The 21961-nt window shown below is 43.8% G+C and overlaps 1 protein-coding gene across 6 annotated transcripts in view; it reads right to left on the reverse strand.

The window, feature by feature from the left end:
* The window catches only part of STXBP1 (syntaxin binding protein 1), a 64979-nt gene that overhangs the window by 36113 nt on the left and 6905 nt on the right, over positions 1 to 21961 (reverse strand). For 4 of the 6 annotated variants that reach the window (XM_044778711.2, XM_044778713.2, XM_044778710.2 and 1 more), the window contains exon 2: positions 340 to 389. In XM_044778711.2, coding sequence (XP_044634646.1) covers positions 340 to 389 — 50 coding nt within the window. Of the gene's footprint in view, positions 1 to 339; positions 390 to 7572; positions 7696 to 21961 lie in introns of all 6 variants that reach the window. The other 2 variants (XM_070518710.1, XM_044778712.2) reach the window with 1 other exon arrangement.

A 21961-nucleotide genomic window follows, 5' to 3' on the forward strand; every position in this document is an offset into this window, starting at 1 on the left:
CGCTTTAAGGCCACCAAAGGGACAAGAAGGGTCTCCTCTTTCTCTGCCATAGCAAACAGAATAATTTCACCTTCTTCTGCTTTATATAATGGGTTCCAGGTATGATTTTGTTTGCATAAAGGAAGTTCACTGCCAAAATGCCCCACCAGGTGATCTTGAAGATAAGCTATATGACCAAGAGAGTTCTTAACCAGGATCATAGCAGATTCTATTTCTTGTACTCTGGACACAGAACAGTCCTCATTCCCTGTCTACACACCTTTCCCCAACTCTACCCCCGTTCTTATTTCTTCCACAAGGACTCGCCTCTGAGGCCATGAACTGTACTCTTCCACTTACCTTCCACTCTCCCTTCTTCTTTACCTTCTTTATCACATCATGCATGATCTCTAAAACAGGAGAGAGAGGGGAAGCAAGGAGGGGGAGAGAAGAAGGAAGATTCAATGCAACGTCAGGAGCTTCCAACAGCTGCATGTTAGACTAGGTCATTCCCCCCCACGCCCCACCCCCCACCCCTGACCCAGGCTTTGTTCTCTTTCTTATGCAATTCAACTCATCTGTTTACTGAGCCATGAGGAATCCACCAGAAAGAGTTCTCTTATTTCCTTAATTTGGTAGTTCTCAAAATTTTGGTCTCAGGACTCCTTTATACCCTTAAAAATTGAGGACCCCCAAAGAGTGTTTGTTTATGTGTAATAGAAATTAAACTGAGAAAATTTTAAAGTATTTATTAATTCATTTAAAATAACAAGAAACCCAATATATGTTAACATAAATAGCATTTTAATGAGACATAACTATATTTCCACAAGAAAAGAATTTTTAGTGAGAATATTGACTTTTTTAATATAATTTTTGCAATCCTCTTTAATGTCTGGCTTCATGGAAGACTGATTCTCCTATCTGCTTCTGCTTCTGTTGTGAATGATATAGCACCTGAAAAACTCAATCGTGCGTTTAGGAGAGAATAAGAATGAAAAAGGCAAATAACATCTTAGTCTTATGAAGATGATTTTGACCTCAGGGACTCCCAAAAAGGTCTCGGGTTTGAGAACCACTGCCTTAAGTGAAGTGAGTAAAGGGCTGTGACAACACCTCAGGCCACATGCCCCCCTAGAGCTCCAAAAACAGATGTGAAGAGCACTTGTGATGTCTTTCCAACCCTGAGGACTGTCTGTGGGATGCTCTCCTCCAAAAAATCACCATTTTGGTAAGCCCCAGTTTCTATAACGCCTTCTACAAACAAGTCTACCCAGACGGGGAGGTTTCACAGGAAATACCACTTTTGCCACTCTTTCTAAATCCAGGTAATATACAGGCCTGGAAGGACTCAAAGGCTAATGGGTGTCCTTAGCAAGTGTGTTTCAAACATTCAGGTCATTCTCTAGAGCACAACAGTTCCTAATTCTGCTTCTATATTCAATAATCTGATGTGTCATAAAAGCGTTCTAAAATTTTCAAGAACATTTTACCTGATTATAAAAAAAAACACATACTCACTGCAGTAAACTTGAAAAACACAGAAAAGCATAAGGAAGAAAATACCATGTATTACTTGTGTACATTAAAAAAGCAAAAAGAAAAATCATCCGTAATCCTGCCAACTTGAAATGCATAATTAACAGTTTATTTCCTACTAGCAATCGCAGCTTCTCATAAATGCTCTGAGGTAAATAAATATAGGCAATGACGCAATAAAACTGGTGTGGACAGCTGTCTTTAAGAGGGAGTCAGACAAGGCCTCTCTGAGGAAGTGGACCTGATGAGGAAGACACCAGCCGTTCAAAGGCTGGGAAAGGAGAAGGAGCAGGCACAAAGTCTTGAGGCGGAAGAAGGAAGAAGAGCTGGACATTGTCTCGGAACTGAAGACGGTACAAGCTGAGGTTGGAGGTCAGGCATATGGGGACTTGATAGGAGTGTGATTTTATCTGAAGGGCACTGGAAAGCCAGCGAAGGTAGGGATGTAATCTGACACGCTGGAGAGGCGCAGCTGGAGGACCCAAGAACAGAAGCAGGGGGTAGAGCAAAGAAGACGCCTTTCCGATCGTCCGGCCATGGCTGGTGGCAGTGGAGGTGGCGATAAGGAGATGGGTTTGATACAGATTTCGGAGGTCAAACCAACCAGGGCTAGCTGCTGAATTGGATGTGGGGGACAAGAAAAGAAATCTAAGCCTAGGTTTTTCGCTTCAACAAAGAAACTGATGTAGAGACATTTAGAGAGACAGAAAAGATTTAGAGGAAGGAGCACTGCTGTGTAAGACGACACCAAGAGTTCTGTCTTGCTTATTTTAACATCGCGATGGCGAAGAGACATCTGAGGGGAGATGTCGAGTAGGTAGCTGGAGGTAACTCTGGAGCCTGGAAAAGTGACCTGAGCTGGAGTTAAAAATTTGGGAATTATTATGAAATAGAGGTAGGAGGTGTGGTTGGAGAAAATCTCTAACTCTGACAGGACCAGTAAGATGAAGACAGAAACAGTCTTTGTTGACCTTGACAAGCATCTCTGTGAAACAACAAGGATGAAGCCAGACTAAAATGGGTGATGAGGGAGAGACTGACTCTCCAAACAACTCTTTCAAGAAGCGCTATGAAAGGTAGCAGAGAAAAAGTATGAAAGCTAAACAGGGTCAGCAGAGATGTGAAAACAAGGAAGGTATTTTTATTTAAGAGGTGAGACATCATGCCGGAGCCCAGCTCCAGCAGAGTCCAGGTTTCCTGAGGGATGGACGGCGTCGGAGAAGGAGAGGCAGTGAGACTGGAAGTGAGGTTTCCAAGTCTGACTTATTTAAAGCATTCAAGCACTTATATAGGGTCCAGGTCACACGTTTATGATTTCATGGAATTGTCCCAGTACATAATTTTGGCAAACAAAATGGGTACATAAGCATATCTTGTTATAATGTTAGCACAGTACGTCTATGAGAAGCAAGCAACCTTTGTTAACTACAGATATTGACCTTTTCTATATGTCTACTAGGCGTCTAGAGGTCTAAGACTGATTGCAAAACGGGGTGTAACGTCTAGACTCAGTTCCCCATGGGTCGAATGGCCCTAAGCCTCTATCTTTATTCCTGTAATAACGAAAGCAGAAGTATTGCAAAGTGTAAGGGGACCAAGTACACACAGGCCCTCATCTCCGTCTGAGCGAAAGCCATACAGGCACAGTGCTTGGGGTTTCTCTTTTACCATTAACTATTTTATAGGGTTTCCAATCCTCATCATAATCCCAGTTCCTCTGTGTCAATATATCATGATATTTTTCTGCAACTTTATCAGTGTTATGGGTTGTTTTAGGAGAGCGTACCTTTTGTATATCTTTGCTCCTGGGTGGGTGCCACCATTTACCTCCTGTCCTAACAGGCTGAGGATAACATCTGCCTCCTAGAAATACTTGAGGAGGGAGTGTTCTCCTTTGAGGCTGATTCCTAGAAGGCTTCCTCCTTGAGGGCTGTCCAAATTCCCTTTTCCGCCTTTCCAGGAGGGGGTCAGAACTGTTTTTTCCCTTCAGGCTGTTGTTCCCTGAACCTTCCCTAGAAGGCCAGGTTACATCAACTTTTTTACCCTGCTTGGAGAGATTTTCCCCAAAATATCCCCACGTACAGAAAAGAACAGCAAGAGCAATATTGCTAAGATCAGTAGCATGAGCAGGATCAGGAGCGGCCGACCGCCATCTTCTGAGGGTCCGCCGTGCCTTCCCTCATCTCTCTCCTGGACCATGTCCTTGGGTAGAGGCTTAGAGGACTGGTGGGCGGCTTCCGGCAACATCACAGCATTTTCTATCATATTGACAATAAGCCAAAAGAGAGGGAGGTTGATGATGCAGGAGAGAGGATGGATAATCCAAAGACTGAGGCCCCAGAGGAGGAAGAAGTGGTGGGATCTGAGACACAAGCGAGCGTGGCCTGGGATTGGAGGCAGGCTCCACAGCACTGGCAGTGGGAAGGAGGCAGGAGGTGACTGGTGTGCTCCAAGAGGAGTTGGCAGAGGCCAGGGGTGTCTATTGACTAAGAGTGGGGAGAGTGGTATTGTATAAGAGAGGTTTGAAGAAAGAAGGTATTGGGTATCTTCCCAAAGACTGGGGGAGTAACTTTATTACGGAGATGTTTCAGCATTTCTGGATAGTACTAAGGACTAATTTGAGGTTCATAACCATGAATTTAAGGTGAAACCAGGCAGCTCAATTGTGTGGGATTTTTTTTTTTTTCTAACAACGTTCAGCTGCCCAGGAGCAAGCCAGAAAGGAAAGAAGAGTTGGTTTCAACTAGGGTTAGAGTTTCCCCAGCTGAGTACAACAGACGGAGAAAATGTTCAAAATAGATAGCTGAGGGAAGAAAGGCATGCTGCAACTATTTTTTCAAAAGCACATACATAGAGGAAAAATTAGAAAAACTTATACCAAAATGCTCTTTTTCTGCAGTAAAATTGTGATTAATCTTTAATTGCTAAGTTCCTATGTCCTCCTAAGCTTTCTGCATTGAGTAGATATTATTTATTGTAATAAGAAAAATGCTCTAAAACTAATGTATCCGTGAACATTTTTGCACCCAAGGCTTGTCTTTGCACAAATTATTCTGTCAGGAGAGTTTTCTGGGTATGGAATAAGTGGATAAAGAGTATAAATGTTCTGGGCTCTTGATAAATTCTGCCAAATTATTCTCTGAAAGCACAATTTTACACCCCCACTAGTACTCTGCACAACTCTCCAAATTAACATACTAACTGATAATAAAAAAAAATGAGGTTTATTTTAATCTTTGCTAATGTGACAGTGGAAAATGGTATATTTCACTGTCTTTATTTGAATTTATTGTATTACTGATGAATATTTTCCTTTTTTTTTTCCAACTACACAAAATGAATTTAAATTCACTGACTTTAAATTCAAGTCACCTTTTCCTAGGGGACGGCAGACATATAATCCGAAAATCAAAACAAGTACCTCGAGTTCTAAAGGTGGAATAACTGTGGCAGCTTCAACCCTTCCTACCTCGTTATTCCTGTTTTGAAATTCTCGGGGTGTCTATTTATTGTGGGCATTGTTAACATCCACTTCTAATCCTGCCCTACATTCTTTTAATCCAATACCGAAAAGGAAACAAGGATTAGAGCCCATTTTAGCATTAAGAATAAAGTGGCTTGGGCTGCTTCCTCAGAGTAATCACATTTCATCTTCCTGGTAAGTCCCCTTTGTGTGGAGAGGAACAATAAAGCCTTCTGAGGCTGGTCCAGCCAGCAGGTCTGATTTATCTACACCGAAAACCTCTATTCCACCACCACCTGCTCTGTGTGGATGGGGCAGAAGAGACAAGGGAGCCTCAATTTCTCATAATCACGAGGACCACGGCCCTGGTGGACTCTGCTTCTCTCAAGGCCAAATGGCTAAGAAAGTAGGTTCCTCTTCAACCACATCTTCCAGGTCCTGGGTGACTCCCAAATTCAACAATCCCGCCCCTCCCCCCCATTCCTGAGAAAAACAGTAGGTGGTCTAAGATTATCTGGGATGTCTTCAGATGCACCCAATATACCAACTGGAGTCCCAAAGCACAGGCTCTTGGGATAGCTACAACCCTGCCCCTTGTGAAGCCCTGCCACCCATGACTGCCCTCCGCAGTGACATGGGTCAGGACACCCGAGGCCAGGGCACACAAAAACAGCTGAGATAGCATGATTAATATTAGGTGGGCTGGAAGCTTGGGAGAAAGTGAGCTTTGCCAAAGTCCCCAAAACCACATGGGAGTCAAATATTCTATACGTGGCAGCCCCAGAGCTCCACCTTGCCCGGAACAGATGCAGCAGGAGTCTGGGGTCCCCGACTGGAAGAAGTGCCTCCATTCTGCCAAGGGACTTAGGGGATTCTAAATCAGGCCACACTGCCCTCCTCCTTTACCAACCCAAAGTACAGGGCAATTCCAGTTATTTGGACTCAACAGGGGCAGTTCTTCTAAAAGGCCCCCAGCAGTGTGAGGGTATAATGCTGGTTACTCAGGCAGGGGTCACCCCCACCCCTCATGATTAAGAAAAAATGCCAAAGAAAGCACTAAAGTTAGACCAGGGAAAATCCAGATTCAGACATTTGCTGGCTGTGCGATCTTGGGCAAGTTTAAAACGTTTTAAGTTCAGTTTCCACATCTGCAAATTTAAAATCATAATATTCTAATGACCTCTTGTGAAGATTAGTGAGATAAAATGCCTGGTTTAGTGCATGGCATCCATGAGGCAGTCAACAAAAGGCACCTATTATGATGTCACTATAAAAAACAAGGAAACAAGAAAATTATCACACAGTACTTCCACCAATCAAGATTTTTAATATAATGTAAAACCCCTAGTAAAAGGAAATACAGGGGCCGGCCTGGTAGCACAGAGGTTAAGTGCACACACTCCGCTTCGACGGCCCGGAATTCGCCGGTTCAGATCCCAGGTGCGGACATGGCACCGCTTGGCAAGCCATGCTGTGGTAGGCATCCCACATATAAAGTAGAGGAAGATGGGCACGCATGTTAGCTCAGGCCCAGTCTTCCTCAGCCAAAAGAGGAGGATTGGCAGTAGTTAGCTCAGGGCCAATCTTCCTCAAAAAAAAAAAAAAAAATTTAAAATACACTTTTTAAATAATGACAAAAATATTTAGATAGCAAACTCTACGGGTATTTCACCAAAAACTTTAAAACTTCTCTGACCCACCATAAACATGTGAATACACTTTGGAATAATGGCACCAATGTGCCAGTGTATATAAGTCTTAACTGTAAATATAAAATTGAACAGAAGAATCATCATCCCCTGCTGAGGAGACAGAGCATGCCCTCTCCTGATCCAGGAAGAGATGCACGAATGCTGAAGCACAAGGAGGAGCCCACAGATTTATCACAACACAGGCAAACAGGACTATATTTTTAATTTGCTATTATTTAACATTGTTCTAAAAATTCATTTAGACAAGAAAACAAAATGAAGTATAATATTGGTAAGAAAGATGTAGACTGCCTGCCTGCAGAACTCACGGGAATTAACTGAGAAATGATTAGAAACATTAAAACATTTAGTAAAGTGGCAGATAAAAAATAAATACATAAAAACCAAAAGGACATTGGCATGGTAACAATGTCTAGGAAGACAGCTCCACTGTTTACCAGCACAGACACGCTGGGACTCCACCCCGTCCATTCTGCCTGCTGCTGGTAATTCTGCTCTGAAGCAACAAGGAGAATTCTGTTCCTCTTTCCCTAACAGCACTTCAGACAGCTGAAGACGGCAACCAAGTCTTTTCGACTGTCTTGCTCTGAACTGAAGCTTCTCCTTGCTAAACAAATGCATCTTCCCAGACGGAATAAGTTAATGCTAAACAAGACAGGAGGAAATGATTCAAATACTTGAAAGCAAGCCTTCCAAGCACTCTCCAGAGCCTTCCCTGAGAAATATCTGTTTATACGTAAACTACTGGTAACCTAACTACAAACCACTTTAATTTTTTGCCTTTACGTTGTTTTTAATAATATAGAAGTAGCACATTCTTGTTGAAAAATTCAAACAGTAGAGAGATATACAAATACAAAGGGAGATTTCCCTCCTTACCCTCCATTCTTGAGGGGAAATCACCACCACCAGTGTGCGGGCACTCTTACAGATCCTTTTCTGTGCACACGCAGATGTGTGTGGGGATGTATGCACATACACTCACGGCTCTTTGGCTGACGCCTGGGGAGGGAAAGTAACTTTCAATGATTCTACATCTTTGGTGCTTAAGAACTCTTATATTGGAAAGAACATTAGAGATCATCTAAGGCTAGAGTCCAGCTTCCTTGTTTTGGGATTAAGACACTTCCTGCAAAACACAGCCATCTGGAGTGGGCGAGGTCGCTAACTGGTTGGTCCAGAGTGAACAGAGATGGGTCTCTGGATCCCTGTCCACATGCTCTCCCCACTACACACACTGTCTCTCAGGCACTAGCATGGACTCGACTCTGAATTGAACCGAAGAGTCCTTTTCTCTGTTACATCGCAGTGATCACCTGGACACAGTAACACCAAGTGATTCAGATGGCTTTTGGAGCCAGATGGTTAGGGTTCAAATCCTGCTCCTCTACTTACTAGCTGTGACTTTGGGCAAGTTACTAAATCTCCCTGTGTCACAGTTTCCCTATCTGTAAAACGAGAATGACCACACGTGCCTCATCGAGTGATTGCGAGGACTAAATGAATTAATATATGTGGAGCACTTACTTCAGTGCTAAGAATGGTACTTAACACTGTTGGCTATCACCGTCACCACCACCATCTACTTTCAATGGCATTTGACTTTCCTAATAAGGAAGAAGCCAATGATTTCCAATTGGTTTCTTATCGCTCCTCTGTGGAGTTTACGATATATCTCCTGCTTTCCAGTTTGTTTCTCTGCATACAAACTCTTTCATCCACTCAGCAATGATGATTTATTGAACACATGCTATGTGCCAGACATCCCTCCAGGCACTGGAAAGACCACGATGAACAAGCTAAATAAGACTCTTGCTCCTAAGGTGCTTACACCTGATGTGGAAGGGAGACAGCCAAGAAAGGAAGGAAATAAACAAGATCACTGTAGGGAGTAAGAGCTCAAAGGAAATTTGCAAAGGTTAATGAGCTGGAGTGTGATGGGAGTTTGGGAGATGGTCCCCTGAGGAGCTGGTGAGGAGGAACCAACCCTGTGAAGATTGGGGGAGTCGGGGGGAGTTTTCCAGGCATAGCAAGAGCAGGTGCAAAGTCCCCAAGTCAGAATCAACGATGGGACAGTCTAGAAAGAGAGAGAAAGCAAGGTTGGGGAGATTGAGTGAGCTCAGTAAGGGAGAGAATGGCTCAGGATGCACTCAGAGAGACTGCTCAGAGTCTCACTTGGTCTTTTTTTTTTTTTTAAAGATTGGCACCTGGGCTAACAACTGTTGCCAATCTTTTTTCTTTTTTTTCTGCTTTATCTCCCCAACCCCCCCCAGTACACAGTTGTATATCTTAGTTGTAGGTCCTTCTGGTTGTGGGATGTGGGACGCCGCCTCAACGTGGCCTGACGAGCGGTGCCATGTCCGTGCCCAGGATCCCAACCCTGGGCCGCCGCAGCGGAGCGTGCGAACTTAACCACTCGGCCACAGAGCCGGCCCCTCACTTGGTCTTTAAAGCAGTAGCTCCTTGCTGAGGACTCCACAAGTCACTTTCTGTCTTCTGCTCCTTGAACACTAAGCCTCATTCATTCACCTTCACACATGACAACTCCCTCCCCCTCCCTGCACCCTCCCTCCGGCTTTGTCTCTGGCATCTGGCATAAAATAATGATTTAGCAACTGCCTGCAGAATGAATGAGCCTCTGAGTGGCATAACTGAGCAATGCTTGCTGGGAGTGAAACAAGCAGTTCTGTTCACGTGTACCTCATGGCTGGGTAGGGTGATTCCACCTGGTGGCTCTCCGCAACCACCTACACATCCTTCCTGGCCGCCACTCTCCCGCCACCCCCAGGATGCAGAGCTCCCAGTTCAAAGATCACTGTGTAAAAAATGTCTCAGAGACTCTTGTACAGGGACTCCTGGGGAGAGAGATCTCTTCCTTCCTGAGGAACATGACAGGTAAACTATGGCTACCCTGGCCAGTCCAAGTTTGCAAGCCAGAAGGATCTAGAAATGTTCTTCCCTCAACTCTCCTCACTCAGATTCAGTGAGGAATGTGGTATTACATGGATGGATAGATACAAATGTTCATATCCAAAGTTTCTGCCATCTTAGCATTTCTCTATATACTAATTTTTAACCAGTGTCTGATTAAGAGATCACAATCTTAGCCAAAATCCTCTTAAAAGCTCATATTAAAGATAAACCTCAATCAATAATTCAGTCTCAATAAGAAAAAAGTGCCCACAATAGCAGTAGTATCTAATATGTATTGAAGACTTACTATATGGAATACATCATTGCACACATTTTATGTGTATCATCTCCTTTAAAGCTCACAGTGACCCTCAGCAATTAAATATTATAATCGCTCCCATTTTACAAAGGAGGAACTGAGGCCCAGAGAAGTGAAGTGTCTAGTAATTGCACAATAAAATGTATCTAATCATGAAGCCTATGGAGGATATTAAAAATAAATAAATAAATAAATAAATAAAGTATGCATCAATTTCTTGACCTCAAGAAACCTACAGTCCAGTTAGGAAAACAAGATGTTACACCTGAAACATAAGACAAAAGTCAAGCATGCACCGCTGGTGGGAATGCAAAACAGTGCAGCTGCTTTGGAAAACGGTCTGGCAGCTCCCCAAACAGCTAAACGTAGAATTACCATATCATTCAGCAATTCCACTCCTGGGTACCTACCCAACAGAAGTGAAAACACGGGTCTCCACAAACACTTACACACGGGTGTTCACAGCAGCACTATTCATAGTAGCCAAAAAGCAGAAACAATCCAAATGGCTATCAACTGATGAGGGGAATATAGATGTGGCGTATCCAGACAATGGAAGATTATTCAGCCATAAAAAGGAATGAAGTTCTGACACAGGCTACAACACAGATGAATCTTCAAAACATGCTAAGTCAAAGAAGCCAGTCACAAAGGAGCAAATATTCTGCGATTCCATTTACATGATCTGTCCAGTGAGGCAGATCCATAGAGATAAAAAGTACATTAGCAGTTGCCTAGGGTGAGGGGACGGAGGAATTGGGAGTGATGTCTAAGGAGTACAGGCTTTCTTTTTGGGGTAACAAAAGTGTTCTAAAATTGTGATGATGGATGCACAATTCTGTGAATATACTAAAAGCCATTGAACTGTACACTTTAAATGGGTGAATGGTATGGTATGTGAATTATATCTCAAGAAAGCTGTTTTTTAAAAAGTCATCAGAGAATTTTAGATGAAAACTTCAAATACAAAAAACAAACGCAGTTTTGCTTAATATGGAATAGTTCCACGGCGTCTTCAACTGAAGTCAGGTGCCCTGGCTTACCCCTATAAAATGTCCATTATCTAAAATTACAATTTGCTTTAATCGTGTATCTAAATTGTGCTCTGCCGAAGTGCGAGAGACCAAAACAGAGATCACAAACTGTCAGCCACAGGGCAAGAACAGGGTACCACTCCCTGTAACTGTTGAATGACAACTGCTTAATCTGACAATGTTCCTATTTGGGTTTGCTTTTTGGGCGAGGTGGAGTGGGAGAGAAGGGAGGGGGCCGTTGTTGGGAGTGGTCACAGCTTTAGAAGGTGCAAAGCTGCGTGCACAATGACTGGAGGACATTGCTCTTGTAAGCACACCCACAGACCGCATAAGACTCAAATGTCCAGTGTTACAGCAGGCAAAGCTTGGGCAGCTGCCGGTATCTGGGAGGAGCGCAGGGTGATAAATAAATGCCTGATGCCCGAAAAGTCAAACCCTAACCTCAGACACATAAGGACACCAGACAGAGTTACAGAAATGATTATTCACACTCTCTTTCACAGGAAGTCTTCATTTTCAATCTTACTTTCCTGACTTTTTCATAAGGTTTAGAGACAAAAGCTTCAGGAGCTAGAAAGTCTAGAGCAAAGCCTCATGGACCTTGGAACTTGGATTAGCAGAAAGGGAATCTCAAACTGGGGACAAAAAGATTAGAAATAGGAGTTCCCGAGAACTGGGGCTGCAGCCTCCTCACCCCGGTGCAAAGGAGAGTGATTTTCTTCCTCCTGAGCTTGCCTAAAACATCATGTTCCTTGGATAAAAGGAGCTGCAAAGTTACCAAATACACACAAATAGAAAAATCAATCAAAAAATGGAAACCCAAACAATTTATATCTTCTTAAAATCAATAGCTTATAGTAGCAAATACTACTTAGTTACATTAATATTTTGAAGCAAAAAGACTAAACAAGGACAAAAAATGGTGAAATGGCAATTAATCTTCCAGGACAGAAAGTACTACTATTACCTCATAAGCACTGTTGAATCGGACATTTTTAAAAGGAAGGGCTCAAGAATGTGGGCCATTTTACACGAGATCATGATAAACCTGCAGTTATTGGGGAAGCATTTCACATTTGCTAAAGAAACAAAAAGAAAAAAAGAAAAGAAAACATATTGCCCTCATACATTAGTGACAACAGCAGACCTCATCTGTAACGCCCCACTTGGTCTGCCAGCTTGTATCCGTTTCGCTGCACAAAGGCTTGTCTTCCTCCTGGGAGACTGTCCGATGACTGCAGGAAATCCTCCCTGAACCGCAGGCACTGAGCATAGGCATCTATTTGATCTCGGCAGGAACCCAAGATGCAGCCAGTATCTTAAATTGGTAGATGCGGTATTTAATGGCTCCAAATCACATTTCTTGACTTACGTGGGAGTTTCCCTAAGGACTAAAGGATTAAGGAAAATACACTCTGGAAAGAGCAGAAAGAATGTTTCATATAATTCCAGAAACCCAGAGCAGACAGGACACAAAGATCATTTAGCTCAGTGGTTCTCAATGGGGAGTGATATTGCCCCCCAGGGGACATTGAGCAATGTCTGGAGACATCTTTTTTTTCTTTCTTTTTTCTTTTGGTGAGGAAGACTGGCCCTCACTAACATCTGTTGCCGATCTTCCTCTTTTTGCTTGAGGAAGACTGTCACCGAGCTAACATCTGTGCTGATCTTCCTCTACTTGTATGTGGGACATGTGCCATAGCATGGCTTGATGAACAGTGCGTAGGTCTGTGTCCGGGGTCCAAATCTGTGAACCCCAGGCTGCCAAAACAGAGTAAGCAAACTTAACCACTATGCCATCGGGCCAGCCCCTGGAGACATATTTGATTGTTAAGATCAGAGGGTGCTATGGGCATCTAGTGGGGAGAGGCCAGGGATGCTGCTAAGCATCCTACAATGCACAGGCTCATACCCCATATGTCAACAGTGCTGAGGTTAAGAAACCCTGATCTAGTGCGTTCTATAAAGAAACTGAACACGAGAGAAATTAAGTGACTTGTCCACAATAGTGGTGGCAGAAATCATCTTATTTTCAGGCCCAAGACTCTGATCAGCCCAATCGGTTCTGCTCTAAGATTTAACCTGCTTCAGCTCTTCAGGTCTGAGATATTTAAAAAACGGTTAGTCTCACACAGCATGACAAGGCCACAAGCTCAAGCTCCCTCTGGAAACTTCAATAGAGCCATTCTAGAGATGTCAAACTGACACAAAAGCCCCAGAGAAGCTTCCAGAAGGCAGGAAATGCCTCCCCACCACCACACACACACACACACACACACACACAAAGGTCCAAATTCAGGAGGGCTGTGCTTCCTTTTCCCAAATCCATGCAACTGGTACAATAAGATACCAGGAAAAGGAAACATCCTGTCGGGGTCTGGGCTCAGGATCCAGCACCGGAAGAAGGTGGGGCTCCAAGAAGAGAAGAAATGTTGAAAATCCAAAAGAAATGGTTGTTTGCACTTTCACTAAGTATGCAGAGTACGTGGTTTTCTCAAGTCTGTCTTCCATCTTCTTTAGAAAAGATTCTGCTTCTTATGTTTTAAAATTGGTTTATTTGTTCTGCAACGCTATTATTTTTTATTTCCCATTTCCTTGGCCCACTAACTGGAGTGCCACGTCGCTCTGTTATTTCACGTCACCCCACATTTGAGCTCTCGGTTCATCATTTTTGTTTGAGAGTGATTTGGATTGTTTTCTCTGGACTGGTCTTCTTCCAGGATAAATTCTTTTTATTTTTTTTCTGCTTTTTCTCTCCAAATCGCCCCGGTACATATTTGTATATTTTAATTTTGGGTCCTTCTACTTGTGGCATGTGGGACGCCCCCTCACCATGGCCTGATGAGCGGCGCCATGCCCGCACCCAGGATCTGAACCAGCGAAACCCTGGGCCGCTGAAGTAGAGTGCGTGAACTTCAACCACTCAGCCAGGGGGCCGGCCCCTGGATAAATTCTTTACCTGATTCTTTATGCCATGTGTCTGACATTTTTCCTTATCAAACTTCTACAAAGCTGCCATGTAGATTTGCTTTGCTTTTCTGCTAGATCACCGAGACCAGAGGCATTCTCTCTGGCCATCTACTTGTATCAGAAACGTGTAGGTGGCTCTCTTTGCCCCTCCCCATTTACCCAGGCATCATCTGAATGTTGCTCCCAGAATATGAAATGGCTGTGTTGCGACGATGGTCTTTGTCCAGCCTTAAGCTAGGGGATGAGTGGGTGGTGGAGAACCCGCTGTGAAGTTTGTCTCTCCAAATCGTATAATTTACTAAAAAGTTCTACACCAAAGACCACTCCACTGAGGATGTATATTGGGGTCTGGGAGGCGATACCCAATATCAGAAGAAATGACCTTAGGCTTAACTTGATTTCCTGCTTCAGAGCGAGGTAATGAGCTAATTCAGAGTGGTATTTCAGGATTTGGGGTGTCCCAAATATTTTTTTTAACCTATCTCTGTTTAGTCAGGCTTTTACTAGCTGCCCAGACAATTAGCCCCAGAACTCTAGAAGACTATTTTCATTCTTCTCACAGCAAGAAAGGAAAAAAAGCTGCCAAACGAACCAGTCATTTTGCTGCCTTAAGAAAACAGGGTGTGGCGGTCCCCAGCCTCTCGTTACTGGCCACTCCCCTCCTTCCTTCCTAGGATGCAGCTCTTATGAATGACAAAATCTTATTTTTGAATTCTGAGTCTGTGGTCTGTTTTCTACAACAGATGTGTGATAACTGACTTAGCAGGCCTAAGAAAGCGGAATCCATCTGAAGTGGAAGCAGTAGGGAATACTGAAAACCAACCAGATGTACACAGAAGAATCCTCAACAGTTTCAGGAACCGGCAGCACGAGGTACCTCGGGAACTCAAAAGAATGGGAGCGAGGAGAGGGCACGTTGGTAGAAAAGTATCTGAGAAGCAGTTACATCCCAGGTCCCTTCTACCGCTTCCCATCACCGGGTGACTGACCTTTTCCCAACATGGCAGAACACTGAAAGCTTCCTCTCAGAGAGTGTAGGGTGTCCCTGGACTGGGGGACCCAAGGTACAGTTCAGAACATGAGTCCAATAGCGAAAGAGAGGGACTATCTGACCACATGTACAGATTGTTGGGAACTACCCTCCATACCCCTGGCCCTCTTCATCCACTCAGCTCCCAGAACTGGCGCAGCCAGACCTTTATCTCGCAGGCAGGAGACAGACAGAGACTTCTCTGGGGAATCTGAGCACAAGAAGAAAAATCTAAAGATACTGACATTGCGGATTCCCGCAACGAACAGCCCACCAGCTCAGAGCTCCCAATCAGCACGTCGTCTCTCATTCTTCACCACAAGCAGACACCACTGTTTGCTACACATCCAAGGAAGGCTCCTACATGGGAAACAGACTAAAACAAACAAAACAACAGCAACAAAACCTGGAAGACACAGACTATGTAGAGATTTAAAACATGTCTTTGTAAAAAGAGAGAGACACAGAAGATACCACACCCATGAAACAAGAATGGGGGCTGTAAAAAAGAAAATTAAAAAGAGCTATTGGAAATGTTTAAAGAACATTTAAACGAATAGAGAAATGTTTAAAGAACAGCAGAAATTTAAAATCAAATAGAAGGACTGGAAGGTAAAGTTTTGAGGACAACTCCCAGAAAACACAGCAAAAAAGCAAAGAGATTAATAATTGGAGAGAAAAGACAAGAAAACTAGAGGACCAGTCCGAGAGATTCAGCATCGAAGCAGGAATTCCATAAAGAGAAAATCAGGAGAGAAAAACACTAAGGAAATCATTTAAGAAATGTTTCCAGAAGTAAGTAGCGTAAGTTGCCAGACTGAAAGGGTCACTGAATGTCCAGCACAGGGGTCACCAAACCGTGGCTGTGGGCCAAATTCAGCCTGCAGCCTGTTTTTGTACAGACCTTAAGCTAAGAATGGCTTTTAAAACTTTTAAAGGAGTGGGGGAAAAAAAAGAAGATGATGTGGCAGAGACCATATGCAGTACAAAACCTAAAGTATTTACTATGTGGCCCTTTACAGAAAAAGTTTCCTGACCCTGGTCTAGCACAATGGATAAGAACAGACAAACACCAAGGCCAGTCACTAGGAAAGTCCAGAATACTGAGGACAGTGAAAGCTTCAGGGAGGAAGGTATGGGACATATACAAAGGATCAGGAATCAAATGGCTTCAAACATCTCAAAGACAACACTGGAAACAAGACAACAGTGGAGCAAAGTCTTCAAAATTCTGAAGGAAAATAATTTCTAATGTAGAATTCTATGCCCCTCCAAACTGTCAATCAAGTATAAGAGTAAAAGAGATTATTTTCAGACAGGCAAGGTCTGAGGCAATAAGATTACCTCCCTTTTCCCAGAAGCTCCTGGGAGACGAGCTCCACCTAAACAGGAGAGTGTAAACCAACATGAAAGGACGACATGAAATACAGGAGACAGGACAATTCCAAACAAGAAGGGTGGAAAATCCCCAGGAGGACAGTGAATGGAAGTCCAGGGTAATGGTGGCACCCTGGAGGGAAGACAACCGTGTCTGCAGCCACGTGGCTTTATATTTATCCACACTGTTACCATCTCCACGGCTCTTCATTCCGTTGTGTTGAGCCAGGTTTCCCTGTGGTATCATTTCATGTAGTGCAGGTCTGCTGGTGATAAATTCTTTCAACCTTCTTTTTAACGTCTGAAAGTGTTTACCATGCTTTGTTACTGCAGGAAATATTCTCTGGACGTAGAATTCCAGGTTAATATTTTGTATCTTTCAGTCTTTTAAAGAAATTGCTCTACTGCCTTCTAGCTTACATTGTTTCTGACAAGAAATCTGCTGCTTTCTTTCTCTCTGTTTTATACATAGTGTGTCTTTTCTTTTCATCACTGCTTTGAAGCAATTTGGTTATAAGGTGCCTTGGTGTAGATTTCTTAATGTTACTGATGCTTGGGGTGCACTGAACTTCTTGGATCTATGAATTCACAGTTTTCATCAAATTTGGAAAATGGTCAGCCAATATTTCTTCAAATATTTTTTCTGACTCCTCTCATTCTTCTCCCCTTTGGGGGTCTCCAATCATATACATATATTAAGCTCCTTGAAGTTGTCCCACAGCTCACTGATGCTTTCTTGGGTTTTTTTCCCTGTCGTTTTTTTCTGTTTCACTTTGGATTATTTCTATTGCTGTGTCTTCAAGTTCACTAATCTTTTCTTCTGCAATGTCTAACCCCTTACACTAATTCTTTAGTAAAAAGTATTTATAGAGAGAATAAAAACAAAGATAGCAAGTTAATTTAACAATTGTTAAATCTAGGTAGAAGGTAGGTAGGTGATCATTATACTATTTTTTCAACTTTTCAGTATGTTGAAAATTTTTCTTAATAAGAGATTAGAGGCAGGGAAAGAATGAGTATTACCACTCTATGAGAAACTGACCAGAGCATTCAGTCTCAGTCAAAGCCCAAAAAAGCTTATTACTCCAACTTGAATTCAAAGTTCCTTACAGGATAAATAGGAGAGGGAGAGAGAAGAAGGAGGGGCGGGGGAGAGAGAGAGAAGGATCCCGACACATAACCAAAACAGCAAAGTTCAAAGTAAGTAAAGTTCAACCCACCCTAAGATTATCCGAGGGAAAGCATACTGCTAAACTTTCAGCGACCATGTGATTGCCTCATCTTAAAATCCCAGGGAAACACTTTTACCCAAAACTGATGAGGTCTGTAGACTAATTTTTTTCCTTAAAGATTGCCACCTGAGCTAATATCTCTTGCCAATCCTTTTTTTTTCCCCTTCTTCTTCTCCTCAAAACCCCTCAGTACATAGTTGTACATTCTGGTTGTAGGTCCTTCTAGTTATGCTATGTGGGACACTGCCTAGGCATGGCTTGATGAGCGGTGCCATCTCCGTGCCCAGGATCCAAACCTGCAAAACCCTGTGCCGCCAAAGCGGAGAGCACAAACTTAACCACTCGGCCACAGGGTCGGCCCCCTAGACAGAGTACCTTTTCAGGGGTCTGCCTCACAGTAGTCTGCTGCTGAAGGCCTACAGCGTGAAATTAACACAGAGCGGACGGAGACTCTTCTCAGTTCCAACGTTTTATTTTCCTCAAATCCCTAGCAATTGGCACCAACAATATCAATGTGTCCAGAGACCAGGCAAAGGCCTCTCTCCTTCCCCTTGCAGCTGTACCGATGCTCAAGAAGAAGGAAAAAGAAACTCTGAGAGCAGAGGAGCTGTGGGGCTGGCTTCAGCCCGTCACTCCCAGTGTGGGGGCTGTGAAACCCATCTAACCCAACAGGTCTGCCTTTCCCCTCAGCTGCCAAACAGAAGCAGCTTCGTTCGGACGCCATTAAAGAAAGTTCATGAAGAGCATCTGCGACTGGATTAGAATCAACTGGAAAGTCCTCAGCCATAGCTAAGCACGGTATAAGTGGCTTTCTGCCCTCACTGTTGTAACACTCCTAGGAGTTTATACTTGTGAATCTACGCTGGCATGGAACATGAAAATAATACTGTCTGTCCCCAATAGCCACAGAGAAGGAAAAAAATCTGCTAACAGCTGTTATTCATCGAACAGCCTAGTACAATCTCACTTCCTGCTCTGGGTGAGAGTCTGGACTAGATGCTTCTAAGATCCTTCCCAGAGCCAAGACTCTACAGTGCAATGGCGTCTCGACACAGCATAAAACCCAAATCCTCAGAGCTTTGCATTTTGACTGACTACTACCATTTCCTCTTCTCCTCCTCGGAACAACCCTGAACAATGAAGTTCACACAGGCAAAGGCCGACTTTAAGACACAGGGGAAACAGCACGGAGGGAAAACTGCTGAAAAGCTTCCAACCGCCGAGCCTCCCAATCCGGAGGGTGGACGCTCATTTCCACGTGAAGCCTCCCAGTGGCCAGCTCCAGCTCTCTCCAGGTCTGCCTTAGGGTGGGCCCTGGAAGTCACAGAATTGCAGACACTGCTCTGCCAGATTCACATTCTTGTCTCTAACTCTCCAATCTGCCGGGTACTCTTGCTGTGCCCAGCCCGTCAGTGTCCCTCGGGCATGAACCCAGGCCCTGGTCTCACCCTACACCTTCTCCTGTGTGATCTGACCCACACCCACATCTTCAATGGCCTGGTGACGCCCCAACCAAAATCTCCAGCCCTGACCTTCAGCACGTCTACCCACTGCCCACTAGCTGTCTCCCCTTAGGCAGTCCACAGGCACCTAAAAGACAATGCCTGCAAAAGCAAATGCTTCTCGGCAAACCTTTCTTCTCCTTCTTTCATATTCTTAGTGAACGCCATGAACTTCCAATTGGCTGCCCAAGCCAGAAAACTGGGCATCTTTCCCAAATCTTTCTCCTCCTCCTCCTCCTCCTCCTCCACACCCAATCCATCACCATGACCGGACACTTCTACCTCCGAAGACTCCTTCAAGTCGATCTCCTCTCCACCTGCTGCTACTTCTCCATCCCTGCCAGATCCCCATTCTCATCACCTGAACCACCACAGTAGCTTCCTAACTGAACCTTCTGCCCTCAGTCGCACTCCCTGATGTCCACTCTCCACACAGCAACCAGAGATTTTTCTAGACTAAATTCTAACCATGTCTCTCTGTGAATGAAAACCTTCGGTGGCATCCCACCGCTCCTGGAATAAAGATAAAAGTCCTTCACGAGGATAGGAAAGCCCCAAGCACCTCTCCAACTTCTCTCTGCACACTCTCTTGCTGCCAGCTCCAGCCAGGTGAACCTTTCTCATTTTCTTGCCAAGCCCGGACATTCTGCTACTTGAGTTGCTCTCCCCCAGGCCCCACAATGCCAGCCTTGTCCTGGCTAACTCCTCCTCATCGTCCAGGTCTCCCTCTGCCTCCCTCATCCCCCAGGCCTTGTTGGGGGCTCCCCTACATGCTCCAATATCACCACACCGTACTGTCCCTCTCAGGGCACTTACCCTGAGGTATTACCACGGCCTGTCTGAATCCCGCAGGAGTGACTGCTGGAGACTCTGACTCAAGTCTGTATCTTCACAGTGAGGCTCCAGTGACTTTTTTTTTTTTAAGATTTTATTTTTCCTTTTTCTCCCCAGAGCCCCCTGGTACATAGTTGTGTATTTTGAGTTGAGGGTCCTTTTAGTTGTAGCATGTGGGACGCTGCCTCAGCGTGGCTTGATGAGCGGTGCCATGTTTGCGCCCAGGATCCGAACTGGCAGAACCCTCGGCCGCCTAAGCAGAGCACGCAAACTTAAGCACTGGGCCACAGGGCCGGCCCCCTCCAATGATTTTTTTTTAATTTGTTTTTTTCCCCTCTACTTTTCTTCATCTCTCTCTAAATATTTTTGTTCCCAAGAGTAAGATACGCTTTCCTAGTATGATATTTACTATCTCACTCACTTCACAAGGCCAGCTCCTAGGCCAAATATTTAGTAAACATTTAAAGTGAAATATCGGTGACACACAAGAAACAGAAAGAAAGAAATACTGGAAATCTGTCCAGTGAGAACTTGCAATTTGAGCCATCAGTAGTTACTCTTGCTTTGAAGCCCCAGAGACGTATATTAAGATCAGATCAGTGTAGATCAGAAGCAAATTGCTGTTTTAACCAATGCAAACTTTTCCCAAGGGCATCAGAGTGGGCCACAGCCGGCTGCTGCCTAGTGATTCCTAGATCAGGTGTCTATCAAAAGTATGAGTAATTCATTTCCCTAACTCTTCCAATGACTTATTCAGTAACCTTGAGCAGATAAACCAATTTCTGTAATTAGACCTGTAAAATATAATAACCCCTTAGGGTGACTCTTTGCTGTTTTCCAAGCACTTTTTTTGGTATATTATTTAATGGGAGCCTTAAAAGAATTCTGTGATGCTGGTATTAGAATTCCCAATTTGAAAAGAGGGTAAATAACACGTCCCGGCCAGCCAGTGTTAGAACTGGGACTGTCAGCTGGATGTTCTGACTTCTAGTTCAGAACCTTTTTCCACTACCCAACACTGCTTCTGATTAAAAAAAAAAAAAAAAAAAAAAGCATGGGGGGAAAAAGTAAGTAAAACTCATACTTGCTGAAACCAAACTGAAGTCAGATACTTCATCCTAACTTTAGCTCTAGCAACAGCCCTGCAAAGAAGCCACTGAGGGAAGCAATCCAATATGAGGAGAGAGTTGGGGATTCTCCAAGCACTTCTCACAGCTAAGCCACAGGACCAGGTTCAAAATTTATGGCTGCTGAGTTGCCAGTGGTAAATCTAAAATTTGGCCTGACTACTCCACTAAAGAAAAGATACTTCATTAGCTGCCAAACACCTGTTTATCTAAGAGGTGCTGCGTGCCAAAAAAGCCAGAGAGAAATCCTTCAGTGCACATTCAAAAAACCCTCTTTGGATCCTGTGGCAGACGTATGCTCTCTTACACCTGATGGGCAACACATGGATGACAGCTGAGTCCCAAACCACCTCCTTGGAAATTCTGCCCCAATTCAAACTATTTATCACCCCATCACGAGTGACATCTAGTTCAAAACAAAGGAAGACTATATTTAGAAATAAATGGCAATACTACATATTAAAAACTATGGAGGGGGGTGGGGAGAAAACCTATGAGATTCAACCAAAGCTGTACTCAGATGAAAACTCAATCCTTAGATACTTGTATTAGGAAAAAAAATTAAGCACTAATTCAAAAAATTAGAATAAGAACACACACACACAACATAGAAGAAACTATCTTTTTTAAAGACAGTTAAAAATAGATAAGTATAGGGGCTGGCCCCGTGGCCGAGTGGTTAAGTTCATGCGCTCCACTCCAGTGGCCCAGGGTTTCACCGGTTCGGATCCTGGGCATGGACATGGCACCACTCATCAAGCCATGCTAAGGTGGCATCCCACATGCCACAACCAGAGGGACCCACAACTAAAAATATACAACTATGTACCAGGGGGCTTTGGGGAGAAAAAGGAAAAATAAAATCTTTAAAGAAAAAAAAGATATGTATCTAGAAAGTACTTCCATAAAAATAATTTTAAAAAGGGTAGA

This window comes from Equus asinus, chromosome 10 (assembly GCF_041296235.1).
Source record: "Equus asinus isolate D_3611 breed Donkey chromosome 10, EquAss-T2T_v2, whole genome shotgun sequence".
NCBI classification, from domain to species: domain Eukaryota; kingdom Metazoa; phylum Chordata; class Mammalia; order Perissodactyla; family Equidae; genus Equus; species Equus asinus.